At 45.6% G+C, this 15341-nt stretch overlaps 1 protein-coding gene across 3 annotated transcripts in view; it reads right to left on the bottom strand.

The window, feature by feature from the left end:
• LOC146854167 (aldo-keto reductase family 1 member B1-like) overlaps positions 1 to 15341 on the bottom strand; it is a 222542-nt gene that overhangs the window by 93408 nt on the left and 113793 nt on the right. For all 3 annotated transcript variants that reach the window (XM_085651943.1, XM_085651944.1, XM_085651942.1), the window contains exon 6: positions 11795 to 11901. In XM_085651943.1, coding sequence (XP_085508069.1) covers positions 11795 to 11901 — 107 coding nt within the window. The remainder of the gene's footprint in view (positions 1 to 11794; positions 11902 to 15341) is intronic.

Genomic DNA, 15341 nt, shown 5'->3' with positions numbered 1-15341 from the left:
TGGCGAGACACCAGCTCAAGCACCTGAATCAGGAAATTCTGTGAACTAGGGATTTTTTTGGGTTTGCAGGGCATTCTGGATAAGAAGATATATTTTGATCCACACATACTACACCACCCCAGATTTCCCTAGGTACCCTGTTTTCAGAAATGTCTGAGCCTGGCAGAATTCCATTAGTGCCGAATAAGTCCTTGCCTAAATACCACAGTAACTGACATTGCCAGAATGGGTGAATTTGCAAAGCAAAATCTTTATGTTTCCTTGTGGTTTAAGGGCCTCCGTGAGCCTTTCCTTTCACAAGCGATAGCACAGTCACTCAAGTGAATGAATGCTGCAGGAGCGGCCCGTGCAGGTAAGAGCAGTGGGGTGGTTAGGCAGGGTGGGAGGGAACTTGACAGACGATGACAAGTGAAAATTAAATAAATATTTAATTTTTCCTAGTCGTCCTCTGTCGAGTCCCCCCCGCCCTGCTCTACGGACCCACCACTTTTATAAATAGAAACAGGCAGTGAGGAATGTAGGAAAGGGCCTCTTTTTGCGTGGTCACCCACAGTTTTTGCCTGACCTCTGATGTGCCCTGGGCCCCTGCCAATCAGGTTCCCAGGGCCCATGTTCTTTCCGGAAACTACCTCTGTACCCACAATTGGCACATGTCTGGCCACAGGAAGGCCCCTTGTGAAAAGGTACCATGGGTACCAAGGGCACTGTGACCAGGGAAGGACTCTAAGGGCTGCAGCACCTATTGTGCCACCCGTAGAGGTCCTGTACCTAAACACCCACACACTGCCATTGCAGGCTGCGTGTTTTGATGCAGAGAAAAGTGAAGAATCGACATGGCACACATCCCTGTGTGCCATGCCTACAACCTAGTGCCTGAAGCCTAGGTAAGCCACCCCTCTAGCAGGGTGCAGTAGCCCTCAGGCAAGGGTACAGTGGCATGAGCCCTGTACCCCTACAGTTTCTATGTCCATTCTTAGACATTGTAAGTGTAGTGAAGCCATAAAGAGTATATGGTCTAGGGGTTGGTCATTACGAACCCCACAGCTCCATAATGGCTTTACTAAAACCGGCGACGTTTTGTAGCAAATCTTTCAGCACATTAAAACCACACTGATGCCAGTGTGGGGTTTAATGTAAAATGCACTCAGAGGGCATCTTAGAGATGCCCCCTGAAAAGCGACCAGTCCTAGTGTGGTTCCTGAATGGCTGCCAGCCACTTGCCACCACCAGGCGTGGAGAGCCTCCGCTCTTTGGGTCCAGAAACAAAACCCGTCATGGGCAGAGGTGACTTGCCTCCTCCCCCAGGATGGGCTGGGTCCACAAAGTGGTAGCTTCAGAGGCCTGCCGCCTTTGGAAGCTGTCCCTGCTTTTGCTGCCCCCAGCAACTGGCTCCCACCAAATCTGCCCCCCACTTTGGGCGGCAGAATCAGAGGGAAAACCAAGCTAGAAGGAGAGGTGTGCCTACCTTAGCCAAACCCACCCCTCAGGTGGGGGAGGCAAGGTGAAGCACACATCTCAGTCCCCTCCATCTTGAAGATGAGGGGATACAGCCAAATAGGGAGAGGCTCATGCCCCTTCCACTGACCCAAGGAAGGGACCCATTTTCCCCAACTTGCACACCTCTTTAACGCCTCTACATTTAGTATTTAGGGGCAACCCTGAACCTTGCCTCCTTAGATTCGAGATAAAAAGAAGGACCCAGGAAGAAGAGGAAAACTACTGCTTTGGCCCCAGCCCTACCGGCCTGTCCCGCCTTCAACCTGCCTACAGCAAAGAAACCGGCGTGTCCAGCAGCCAGAGCCCGGAGGACCTGTCCTGCAACCGTCTTACAGACTCCATCTCCTGTAAGCACTAGATTTGCTCAAACCAAGACTCGCCCACAGAATCAGGATCCCAGCAACTCTACGATTCTGCACCCGATGCCCACGGCCCGGGTTTGAGTGGCCCAACAAACCTCACTTGGGATCTGGTGATCCCCAACCTCCCTCAACCTTTGAGACGACGCCTGCAGCCTCAACCTGAAGGGTTACCCCGACCGCGGCTGGAGCTGGTAAGAGGACATGACACCAAAAGACACCCCTGCACCCGATGCCTCACAACCTAGGGTGGCCCAAGCAACAGTATCCTGATATCCCCCAAGAAATCAGCTTACCTCTCCAGCCGATGGTAGCCTTCAGGAAGTCTCCATGCCCCAGCCTGCAGCAACTTTGCCAAACCAAAGTTCTCCATGGAAACCACAAGGTCCCCGAGGTCTTCTAGGCACACTGCACCCGGCTGCCCCTCAGCCGCTGGTGGTGCAGCTCCTATGTTGATTGTTGGCCCCGGCAGTGCTGCTGATGGTGCAACTCGAGTGCCTACGTAGATCTTGGGGAACCTTGGTCCTAACGCCCAAAACTCCCACTTGTAAGATGTTTACTTACCTAGGAAATCGATAACCCTTTTTTTCCCATAGGAACCTATGTTATAAGATTTTAGGACAAAAATGTTGTGTTGAACTGTTGTTTTGTATGGGGAAACAGTAATGATAATTCACGCCAAGATTAGTATTACTTACCTTGTATTGTGAGATCCTTAGGTGTGGTATCTAGGCATGCCACCCCTAGTAATCAATTTTATCTAAAAGTAATCGAAAAGTATTCTAAAGGTAATTACTGTGTAAAATAAACTGCCTTTAAAAACCATACCAACCTGTACCAATTGCAAATCTATTCCCAATTGCATGTCTGTGTAAAGGTTTTCAATTGAAAGTACATTTTACCTACAAGTATACCTTTTTTATATTTACCCAATTGATCTGGATTCTGTCTCTGAGTGTGTGTAATCAGTTCTTGAGTGAGTGAACACAATAAATGCTTAACACACCCTCTGGATAAACCTAACTCCTTGCCTACACTAACACAAAGAGAGCTGTGGGGCTTACCTATTTTAGCCTCTGCTATACCTCTTGGGAGGGACACTCAGACAAAATATTATGGATAATTGTATAACACCAGTTCCTATCTGTTGAATCTCTGCCTCTACTCTTTGATATCTTAAGACCATTTACTGTGGCTGTCTGCATGATGGCTGTTTGTTTACATCTCTTGGATAGACTAAACTATGGGCTGCATTAGTGAGAACCAATGCATGAATCAAAGAGGACTTCTCACTAGGAAGTAAATACATGCCTGTAATACAACAACAGTAAACAGGCAATCCCTTGGATCGAGGAAAGGGAATATTTTGAGTTTATTCATGCTACATAACAGCATTGAAAGGATGGAAGCCTTGGTGTACCTTACCAGGATTCTAACACATGAAGTTCAGATTACTGTATATGTCAGGAAAGAGCATTCAGTTGCAGATCCACCTTGCATTGATCCACCTTGCATTGCATGTGAACTTGTTTTCCTGTTTTGAATTTTTTTAATATTGCACTTGCTAAACAGCCATATTCCATAACCATCACCAATTTTGTATGCCTAGGTTATATTACCATACTTGAGTTTTCTCACCTCTGGCCTTGGCCTTGTTTCCATGCCTGGCACTACGAAGTGAGGATACTCAATTCAGCTAGCTCAGCATCTGAGATCTCCTTTGCTGTATCTATTTTGAATGTTCTTTTTCGTTCTTTCAAGAAACTCTGGCAGCTGTTAGTACTGTTATCTTAAGTTTCTGTTTCTGTCACATGTAGGCTGCTTTAAACTAGGGGGGGCAACAGACGAAAAGAGACTCCACTCCTGCGCCATTTGCACCCATTACTTAGAGTAACAAGAAGAAATCTTATAAAGACCTAGACTACGGATCCATCCATTACCCTCACTACGCCCTGAAGAAGCCCCAGGCCGGATGGCCGACTAAGGGGTAAAACTCGTGTTGGCTGTCAGTTTTGTTATCTCACTCACTCTTGCGGAAAGAGTGACAACACCATCATAAACACTTTACAATTCAATTCAAAAGTGCTTTATTCGAGAATTACTCATAAAAGCAGACATACAAACATATAATAAAAAACGATTAAATCTGAGATGTCATATTGACAAACGCACAGTTCATAAAAGAAACAGAATAATTTCAAAAAATAAAATTAATCACAATAATAAAATTCATTATTATAGAAGATGCAATTATGTACAATTTATACAGTCTTTGTGCTAATGAGAGAACCATTTAGACATACATATCACAGGTGTAGAGTTCATTAGTGTAATTAGTACAATTAAATATAATTTTATAAAATCTATATTCTAAAAAGTGTCATTTATAATTAACTTTCCAGATGACACGATAAATTACACTAAACAGAGAATAGACAATACTCTAGCAGTCTCTGTTCATCTAGGCAGAGAGTAATCTCCGGACTAGCAATCTCTGCCTGATTATCCATGCCCACCCCAAATACTTGGCGGTGGCGATTATAATCCAAGTTAAAGTAGTCGATCTTACTATGCGCAAAGCCACCATACTACTCTTGGTACCCAGATTCCTACACATAGGTGCCAACCATACACGCCTTGGAGCAGAGTATGGTTTACAGGAAAACAAGAAGTGACCAAGCGTTTCATTACCTTCCCCACAAGCTGGGCATATAGCAGGGTCTCCTTCCCTCCATTTAGATGTTAGGTAACGAAGAGGGAGAGAGCCCGCCCTTAATTGAAAAAGCAATTTCCTGTCCAAAGGTTTGGATATATAATCCCAATACAGTTCATACATGGGGTACAATTTAACCTCGAGAAAACTAGCAGTCATGGCCCCACAATTGATGCTGGCGAGACTTTTGTTAGCAACATTATCCCAAAGATATTTTTTAAGGTTGCCTTATTCGGGAATGATGCCCCAGCTGGGTCGGACCATAGTGCGTTCAGGCCTAGTTCAAGTAGTGCTAGTTTTAATAATTTGAACCATCTGATTTTGTTAAAGCAATCTGCTCTAACAACATCAGTAAACCCGGATGCATAATGAATGAGCTCAGGTGTGGTCCATAACCTACGCCAGTATAGAATTGGTCGGAGTTTGGCCATTTCCGTGATTTTTTTTCTTCCAAGCTCGTATCTCAGAGGCAGTAACGGACTACTCTGAGGAGTACCCGTTAGTTTCCTAAGAAATTTATTCTCTGAGGTTTGCAACTCCTGTAGGTTATCATGCCCCCATAACTCGGCCCCGTATAATGCCGACCCAATTGCTTTTGCCTCGTATATGATAAGGGGTGGTTTAATTGGTTTTGTTAATGATTTCCTGTGCTCCTTTATAATGGTTCCAGCTAATTGCTTGTGCCTCAAAGTTGCAATATTTAAATGCTGGTTCCACCTATTATCGTTAGAAATAAGGATACCCAGGTATGTGAAAGATGATACGACCTCAAGTGTGCGTCCACTCATGGTAATATTAGATTTAAAATTACGATACGGATTAAAAGCCATGAGTTTTGTTTTAGACGCGTTCACCTCCAGACCGTGATCCCCGCAGAACTTATCAAAAATATCCAATGCTTTTTGCAATCCACTTGGAGTTTTAGATAAAATTAACGTGTCATCGGCAAACATTAAAATCGGAACTTTTACACCTGCAAGAGAAGGAGCATCAACTGCCTGTGATTGAATACAGGAGACTATGCCATTAATAAACAGGGTGAACAAGGTAGGTGCCATTGAGCACCCCTGGCGAACTCCACGCTCAACAGGAAATTCGGCAGTGTCTTTACCGTATCCACCCCATTGAATTTTAGCATAGGTGCCTTCATGTAATCTCATGATCATAGTCAACAGGAGTCCTGGGACCCCCAAGGCCGCAAGTACTTCCCACAGTTTCGCCCTTGGTACCAGGTCGAAGGCAGCCTTCAAGTCGACAAAAGCCGCGTAAAGACTGCCCCCGCCTAGCACCACAGTCCTCCACTGGATCAGCTGGAACCGAAAAACTTGGTCCACAGTACTAGTGGCCTTTCGAAACCCAGCCTGAAATGGAGATAGAATATTGAATTCTTCCGCCCAATCGAGCAATCGATTAACAATCACTCGCCCAACGATTTTTTGCACTGTATCGATTAGGCTAATCGGGCGGTAGTTACCAGGCTGGGAACGGTCACCTTTTTTGTACACAGGGATGATAACAGCACCCCGCCATGATGCCGGGATAGCTGCTCCCCTCGCTATGTGGTTTATTAATAAGTGAATATATTTACACCACCTATCAGTGTCGTTTAAGAAAACGTCCGCTGGAACTCCATCAATGCCAGGAGCACGTCCACTGTGTACAGTTTTGAGGGCCGACAGAATTTCGCCCGTCGTAAAGACATTGTCCTCAGAAGTTATATAGATAGGGCTGATTATTATTTTCAATCTGGACCCTGTTAGCATATTGATCACTAAAAAAGTTTACCCAGGCTTCCTGCGGGACATGATTATTGCAAGCCTCTTCAGGCCTTTCTTGCCCCCATTTGACAATATGCCAAAATAATCTAGAGTCTTTTCGATCACTAGCACACTTCAGCTTTTCCCAGTGGGCTTCATCCCAATCTTTTTTTGCTTTAGCAATGCAAGTTTTATATAACTTTCTTGCAGAGCGGATAGCCCCCAGGTTTTTTCTCTTAATTGCATCTCCCAAAGAAGTTCGTGCCGCCTTACAAGCAAGATTATACCATTTGGCTACTCTGTCAACCCGGTTCGCCCTAGGGTTTACTGGCTTCAAGAAGTAGCTTTTGATTTCTTGGAAAAGGGACTCATGTACTTCAGGAATATTAACTTGGTTTATATTAATCCCTGCTTCGCCGTCGAGGGCCATAATGGCCTTGTCGGTCGCAGCTCCTATATTATCTATAGCTTGCTGGTCTGTCCTAACACTTGTCCATCTTAGCCTACGCATATCGTTTGTTGGAACAATGAGCGGGGGTAGGCAGTCATCCAGAGAAGTAGAAGCGTTGGATTCAGACAGCCACCATTTATGGGTGACACATAACGGATTATGGTCACTCTCTGGCATTTCTGTTACAACCATGTCTTTAACAGTAGGCCAAAGGGAAAAGCTACAAATAATATAGTCAATACGACTTTTGCTTCTCCCATTATCAAAGGTCATAGCTGGTACTCTGTCTGACTTTGTCCTTCCATTCAAAGCTCTTAATCCTTGTTCAAGGCACATTGCGTTCAAACCCAAAATGTCCTCTGACCAACGAGTTACTGGGATGGTATCTAATGGGGGGATGCCCCATTGTTTGTCTTCCTCTGCACCTAGAAAGGCTTCACCTGTATCAAGAGGTTCAAACGTACGGTTTAAATCCCCAGCAATTATTATGTTATTGCCACCTGAATGTGTCTCGAGAAGATTATACAGAGCAAGAAGAACCGCAGATTTTCCTACATTTCCACCTCTGGCATAGATGTTATAAATGTCGATGGACAAGGATAGATTACTCATGAGTCTAATGAGCTGAATATATTTCTGACCAGACTCTACGTTTTTTACAACGGCCTTTAAAGATTGTTTGACCCATATAGTAAGGCCCCCCATCGGACGCCCTTTAGGGCCCTTGGAAGCTGGCACATAGAAGTTTAAGTACCCTAAAGCAAAAACGGGGTCACACGCCCATGTTTCCTGGAAGATACAAACGTCAAAATTACTAACAAAATTAAACCAATCACCGCAACCCTGCTTTGAGCCTAGCCCGGCCACATTCCAAGATAATAAGTTTCCAGAGTCATGTGCCATTACAGGTTTAGGGCTAAGAGTATGTACACTCATCGTGTTATCATTTAAACCATTATGTATTACATTTAAACCATTATATATTAGATTTTCAGATATTAAACCAGCTATGGCCTCCGAGTTAACAGTCTCAGGACGGGAACCTTCTCGTTGGCCCAGCTCATCAGTACAGGGTGATTCAGATAGACGGAGGGATGGTTGTCAATCGCAAGCATTCAGGTTTGACAGGGCAGAAAACCTATTTTCCACACATAGACCCCATTCACGAAATCCAACATCGTTACTATTCCTACTGGTCACAACATTCCATTTAGTTCTTAGAATATTAGGGTTTGTGCCTCTACCTTTCCGAGAATAGAAAAAGTCCAGGGTCAGTGGTACAATTGAAGTTGACCTACGCTGTGGAGGCAAGATGTTAGGTAAGATATTTAATAAAACCTCAGGGTCAGTGAAGGTTAAGATAACACAATCCCCTCTGAACCTCTTGACGCTGTTACCAATCCACTCAACCCTTCTGGCATTAGCAAGTTCAACAGCTAATTGTTGCTTCCCCCAAGGTGTTATTATCATGTTGTTAGAAAGCCATGATAAAGATTTGTTTAATAGAGAAGGTGCAGATTCAACCTCCCCAGAAGCCAGAGGGGGAACATTTGCAAGAACAAGAACTAATGGAGAGGCTTCAACTACAAGCTCGGAAGACCCTTTCCCCATATTAGAATTGTTAATGGGAGCGACCGGGGGTGGATCAACAGAGGCACCAGTAGATACATTAGGCAAAGATACATGATTGGAGACAGATCCCCTATTCTCAGCAAGTGTTGTTTTGCTCAGTACTGGCTCTACAACAACATCAGTAATATTTCCTTCCTTCACCGAGGTTTTCTCTAATAGACCACCTAGTCTGTTGACCTCGGCGGTTAATTTATCAATTTTACTAACCAGGGGTTTGACTATACCTTTGATTTTTGTATCCATCATACTCCATAGTTTAGTAAATTGAGCGTTAGAAAGGGTAAAATGGGCTTCACTAAGCAGATCAACCTCCGCCTCCTCTTCCTCTGATGTTTTTCTTGAAGGGGTTGCAATTTTGTTTCTGCCTGATCTTAGACCCCCTCTTTTTTGGATAACCTTACTTTTACCCCGAGTAACCCTCGGAGCTGGTACAGGGATAATAGAAGGAGGGGACTCGATGTTGGTGGATATCACTGACACCCCTTCACTATCGCTATTGGGTTCATTAAGAGCGACTACACCACTAGGCAGGATGGGGTCTGTATCGAATAGAGGGACATGAGCCACACAGGATGCACTACTATTGTGTAAAGCCAAAGAATCCCCATACTCTTTATCGGCCGTATGGGATTGGTTGGATGAATCCAATCCCAATGAGGATCTCCTGTCACTATTGATTTTAGCCACAACTTGGATCAGATAATTATCTAAAGTATTATTTGATGGGGTTTGTTTTTTCCCAGGCATGAGTAAGACCAATGAAGTGACTACGATAATCAATACACTTAGAGCACAATATACAGGTAGGAGTAATAATTACCCTGTGTAGATCGCACTGCTCATGGGTACGTAAATGGTAGAGAAGAAATTTCAGGCAAAGTCCCTGGCCCAACCCAACCTAGTCCAACCTCGGACGGCCTCAGACGGCCCGCCCTTTGCCCGGGCTTAGCCCGGCGTCGCCCGCGCGCGTCCCGCGTCGCGGGGGAAGTCCGTGAAGATATACGCCCCCAGGCGTTGACGGTGGTAGCGTTGGCGGGCTTCCGCCGCAAAGGAGCTTGGGGAGTGTAGTTTGGTCCCCCTAGCACACTGCGGCCGCTGGAAGGATTAACGGATGCGGCGGCGGCAGGGAGGAGTCACGTACCCCCGGTTCCCCTCTGAGGCTGAGCTGATCAGGTAGGGCTCCCAGGAAACGCTGTAAGGCTGCTACGAACACCCGCTCTGCCGGGGAAATCCGTGAAGATATACGCCCCCAGGCGTTGACGGTGGTAGCGTTGGCGGGCTTCCGCCGCAAAGGAGCTTGGGGAGTGTAGTTTGGTCCCCCTAGCACACTGCGGCCGCTGGAAGGATTAACGGATGCGGCGGCGGCAGGGAGGAGTCACGTACCCCCGGTTCCCCTCTGAGGCTGAGCTGATCAGGTAGGGCTCCCAGGAAACGCTGTAAGGCTGCTACGAACACCCGCTCTGCCGGGGAAATCCGTGAAGATATACGCCCCCAGGCGTTGACGGTGGTAGCGTTGGCGGGCTTCCGCCGCAAAGGAGCTTGGGGAGTGTAGTTTGGTCCCCCTAGCACACTGCGGCCGCTGGAAGGATTAACGGATGCGGCGGCGGCAGGGAGGAGTCACGTACCCCCGGTTCCCCTCTGAGGCTGAGCTGATCAGGTAGGGCTCCCAGGAAACGCTGTAAGGCTGCTACGAACACCCGCTCTGCCGGGGAAATCCGTGAAGATATACGCCCCCAGGCGTTGACGGTGGTAGCGTTGGCGGGCTTCCGCCGCAAAGGAGCTTGGGGAGTGTAGTTTGGTCCCCCTAGCACACTGCGGCCGCTGGAAGGATTAACGGATGCGGCGGCGGCAGGGAGGAGTCACGTACCCCCGGTTCCCCTCTGAGGCTGAGCTGATCAGGTAGGGCTCCCAGGAAACGCTGTAAGGCTGCTACGAACACCCGCTCTGCCGGGGAAATCTGTGAAGATATACGCCCCCAGGCGTTGACGGTGGTAGCGTTGGCGGGCTTCCGCCGCAAAGGAGCTTGGGGAGTGTAGTTTGGTCCCCCTAGCACACTGCGGCAGCTGGAAGGATTAACGGATGCGGCGGCGGCAGGGAGGAGTCACGTACCCCCGGTTCCCCTCTGAGGCTGAGCTGATCAGGTAGGGCTCCCAGGAAACGCTGTAAGGCTGCTACGAACACCCGCTCTGCCGGGGAAATCCGTGAAGATATACGCCCCCAGGCGTTGACGGTGGTAGCGTTGGCGGGCTTCCGCCGCAAAGGAGCTTGGGGAGTGTAGTTTGGTCCCCCTAGCACACTGCGGCCGCTGGAAGGATTAACGGATGCGGCGGCGGCAGGGAGGAGTCACGTACCCCCGGTTCCCCTCTGAGGCTGAGCTGATCAGGTAGGGCTCCCAGGAAACGCTGTAAGGCTGCTACGAACACCCGCTCTGCCGGGGAAATCCGTGAAGATATACGCCCCCAGGCGTTGACGGTGGTAGCGTTGGCGGGCTTCCGCCGCAAAGGAGCTTGGGGAGTGTAGTTTGGTCCCCCTAGCACACTGCGGCCGCTGGAAGGATTAACGGATGCGGCGGCGGCAGGGAGGAGTCACGTACCCCCGGTTCCCCTCTGAGGCTGAGCTGATCAGGTAGGGCTCCCAGGAAACGCTGTAAGGCTGCTACGAACCTTTACAAAATGAACTATGGTTTGATTGGAATTCTTTCCTAGAAAAGAAAGAAAAAGTTTCCTTGCCCTTACAACCCTGGTGCGCTAGAATCTGTGTCTCCTAGCGCAATTTTCGAGTGCTAGAATGCCTCGCAGCAAGATTTCTTAATGCCAGCTGTCGTGGCAGGACGCTAGCATTCACGTGGAGAAAGCTGCAGCTCAAGTAGAACATCTACTCGAGCAGCAAAAAGAAGCTGAGCCCTCTCATGCGCTGTGTGGTGCTGTTCCCTCTGAATTTACAATGCGGAACAAACTCCTAGTGCTAAAAATCAGCATGCGCCACGTGTAAATTCATGTAACTCTGCGGGAATCTTGCTGAGTTTTTAGGTAACTCCATGTAAATTCCGCAGAGTAAATTCTGAGAGTACCATCCAGGCCTACTTTAAACACAGACATGAAGAAAATGTATACAAGTTGGGGACAATAGGGAAAAGGTTAGCATTAGATGCTCAGTTGATTTGTGAGGCGTAACAATGTTTTGCTTTTGTTGCTTCTTGCTTATTAATCACGTTGTAGACTTCAGGTGGGCTTGGAGAGATATTTTTCTTCCACATGGCTCATTCATTAGTTTCTAAAAAGTTGATTACTGAGAAAGTTTATCATTTGAAACTCCTACATTGAAGTATCAGTTTTGAAACTATAAAATGTAATAAAGATAATAATTTAAAAAGATGGACACTTACATTGGCCTGTCAGGGGAGCCTAAGGGAGCATAGGCGGTCACCGCAATACCTTTAGACTGGCAGTATTCCACAAGTTTAACCTGGGTTAGGTATGGGTGGCACTCAACCTGAAAGTAAAGATAAATAAAGTTAGCCTTTGTTATCAGAAGAGGAGCTTGGGAAGCACTAGTACAACATGCGCCTGTGCACATGTGCGCACATACACAAATGGTTTTATTGTATTTATTTTTTTCACATTTCAATCTTTATTTATCCATATTTAATCATGCACTACTACATATTACTTTTTTATCAGCGAATAAACAAAGATATTATAAAGATACAACTATTATATTTCTACAGTATGTAACTGATCAGTGTATCTCACAATTTGATGTCTGTAGGTTTGTTATGTGCTATGGAAATATATACAGTAACAAAACCACCCATTAAACAGGAGCACTGTTGTAAGTGTATTACGCTGTAAATGACCTGGCGGTTATGGCAAGCAACATGGAGAAACACTTAAAGATTATCTAAATTCTGCATTTTTGGGGGGTTTCATAGTAGTTACAGAGAAATAATTGTTTTGTATATAAATGAGAAACAGAAAGCACAATGTTGAATGTAAAGGCCATTTGGTATTAAAGCAAACTCCCTTTTTAGACCCTGTAATTACCTCTTTATTTATGTTTATCCTTTTATCAAGTGCATGCCAATAAATTACCTATCAACTCTACCAAAATATGCTAAGTCTTCAACTGTCTGTCAGCAATAAAATGATATATGTATATTAAGCTTGCATTAGCACTCCTCTGGTCATGCCCGTCTACCTGGGGTACTGACATTCCCCCAGCTACCACGCTTATTTGCACCACATTACTTTGGTATCCACCATGTATAACCTTCCTATATATATAGCAGCTACACTCTCTATTCATTGGTGCTCCTATTTATCATTTTCGTCTTTCGTCGATTCCCTTCTTCAAGTTCCCTGCCTCCCCCTTTTTATCATTGCCATTCCCTCCCTATCAAGTATGATTTGGCTTTATCATTTTACTGGATTCAAGGTAGTTTGTGATATTAAGACTATGTCAGTTTTTTAGCTACTGCCATCCACTTCTCAAAACCCCCATCAGCTTTTTCCTAAATTCTTGTGGCCCTGATATGGGGTTCTTCTGCATGAACCCATTGCATAAGATCCTTTTTCCAAGCCTCCCCTTTCAGGCCTATTGGATGAAGCTAGTGTATGGCTGTGCACTGGACAGTCAGGAGGATTCCCAGACTGAGAATCTAAGTCTCATTTTAATGCATTTTGGTGTATGAATTATTCCTATATGGCATTGCTTGACCCTTAGTTGATGTTTATGTGATGGGATGCAGCTCGGTCATAGTCCCCTTTCAGTGTTCAACTATTATTTTACAGGAACACTTCATGCATATAGAAATGTGCCCACGTCTCCACATCTAGGGCAGTTTCTTATTCTTATACAGTAAATTTTGTTTAACCTAAGAGGGGTCGAGTAAGCTGTATGCATTGTACATACCCTGCAGCTAGTCCCTTTGTTCTTCTTTAAATCAGAGTATGAGGTCTCCACTATGTATGCCCACACTTGCTGCTCTGCCACCCTATGTATTCATAGCCTTCCTTTAATACAATGACCAGTGGTGAGGGATCAAGAAAAGAACCTTCACATATATTGAGATACCTCAAATTTGTGCTGTATCTCTTGTAAGACCAACATAAGGTCTAACCTAATATAAGTCTATGTGTGCTTGAGTAGCAGCAGTATTCTTTCTTGGTGGGGCTAAACTCTCTTCAAATATCAAGCAAAGGACTTCTCAAGTTGGGGGGGGGTGATTATTCAACATTCTCTATAAAAACAAAATTAACTCCGCCTTCCCACATAAGTGTGCTTCCCAAGTATGTAACTCCTATGACTGCCACAAAGATGTTTTTGTTGCCTACATGAGGTAAATAGATTTTTGTAATACTCATTAGGTGCCATACATTAAGAGGTATGTCCCTTCAAGTTAAATAGGTGGCAGAGTTAATTTGTCCACTACATTTCCTACATACTTTCTTTACCTCCGCTTCCATAAAATGTGTTTACTGTAGACAGGCAATGCAAGCCCACATCTTTAAAGACACAAGTGAACCCTTTATCGCTTTGTGTAATATTTCAAGGCTCTGACATTCCAGGGAAGGAATTTAACATGGGTGCCATGGTGTTGTGTAAGTGGCATTTCCTGAGGCCTTTGATTTATCATCCAGCACCTTGGTTTCCTGGATATGTTAGAGGTGTGACAGGGCACACCCCCCTTCTCTTTATCAGCTCAGACTCACCCATAATCTACTGAATGTGCGACAAATCTCTGAGATGATATCTCCATTACAAATTGGCCCCAGGCACTCACCTTCTAACAGTGCGCACACACAGCATCCTACCCACTTTGTTTCAGATTCTTTAAACTAGGAAATTCAAACTTGAGTTCCAGTTCCACCAACTACCTAAGTGTAATGGTCCATGTCCAGTCTCTGCTCTTCAGATTCTACTCAGGATCAGTGTTCATATCGATAACCTTCAGCTCTTGTTGGTTGTCTATCAAAGCTATTGTATTCTCATCCCTCAACACAATTCTGGTAGGTGATACAGGACTCCCAACTACGTCCTCTCTCTCGTTGCTGAGGATGTCCTTGAGATTATCTGTCATCCCTTCCTGGGCTTCTGCTGCTTGCTCGAGGCTCCTGTTAGTTTTCTTTAATTACCCATGTCCAGCCAATCCCACTCTTCTTATGGGATGTAGAAGATGTGTGACTTTCTTTGAGGATTACACAAAGCTTTATGCCCTGGGCTTGGAATTAGTGTTTCACTCCTTGAGAGGTCTTCCTTAACTTCTGTATGCTTCAGGTGAAATGTGGGACAATTCTTATCACTTGTTCCTTGAATCAAGGGTCACCAGGTTTCAACATATCCGGCAGTATTACATCTCTGCCTCTGAAGTTGAATATCCGACCTATAATTGCTGTTGGAGATGCGCCAGGCGGCACAACCAGTCCAGTGCCCGATGGGCCCTTTCCATGGAAAAAAAGTTTGGCAATCCTTTCAGTAACAACTTCTTTTAAATCCATTGTTGTAGAAACAAGCCAAGGACCAGGCCTTCTTCTTGTTTAGGTAAAACACACAAGGCAGAGGGTGTTCCCTCTGGCCTTCCCCTATGAGCCCTTAAATCTGTTTTCTAAGTCCTGATCTTTCAATGTTTTGCCCAGAAGTCTCTCACCTCTCTCATCTCCCTCCCCACTAACCCTCAGCTGCCGCTCTATTACTTGCTTTACCTGCCCATCTCTGAACTGTATCTTTCTTACAAGCCTCAGCTATCTCCACCTGCCTCTCAATGGTCTTTCTCTATCTATATCAAATCTCTCATGCTGTATCCCCTATAGCTGTCTGATTGTCACCTATTTGTCTCACCTGTTTCTCTCTCTTTCATGTGTTCACCACTATAGCCCATTCACGGTGTAGGGCTCGGGAAAGAGAGAGATTTGGAAGGGTAAAACATTTGTACT

This window comes from Triturus cristatus, chromosome 4_1 (assembly GCF_964204655.1).
Source record: "Triturus cristatus chromosome 4_1, aTriCri1.1, whole genome shotgun sequence".
Taxonomy (NCBI): domain Eukaryota; kingdom Metazoa; phylum Chordata; class Amphibia; order Caudata; family Salamandridae; genus Triturus; species Triturus cristatus.
This window is presented reverse-complemented; position numbering and strand designations above follow the sequence as displayed.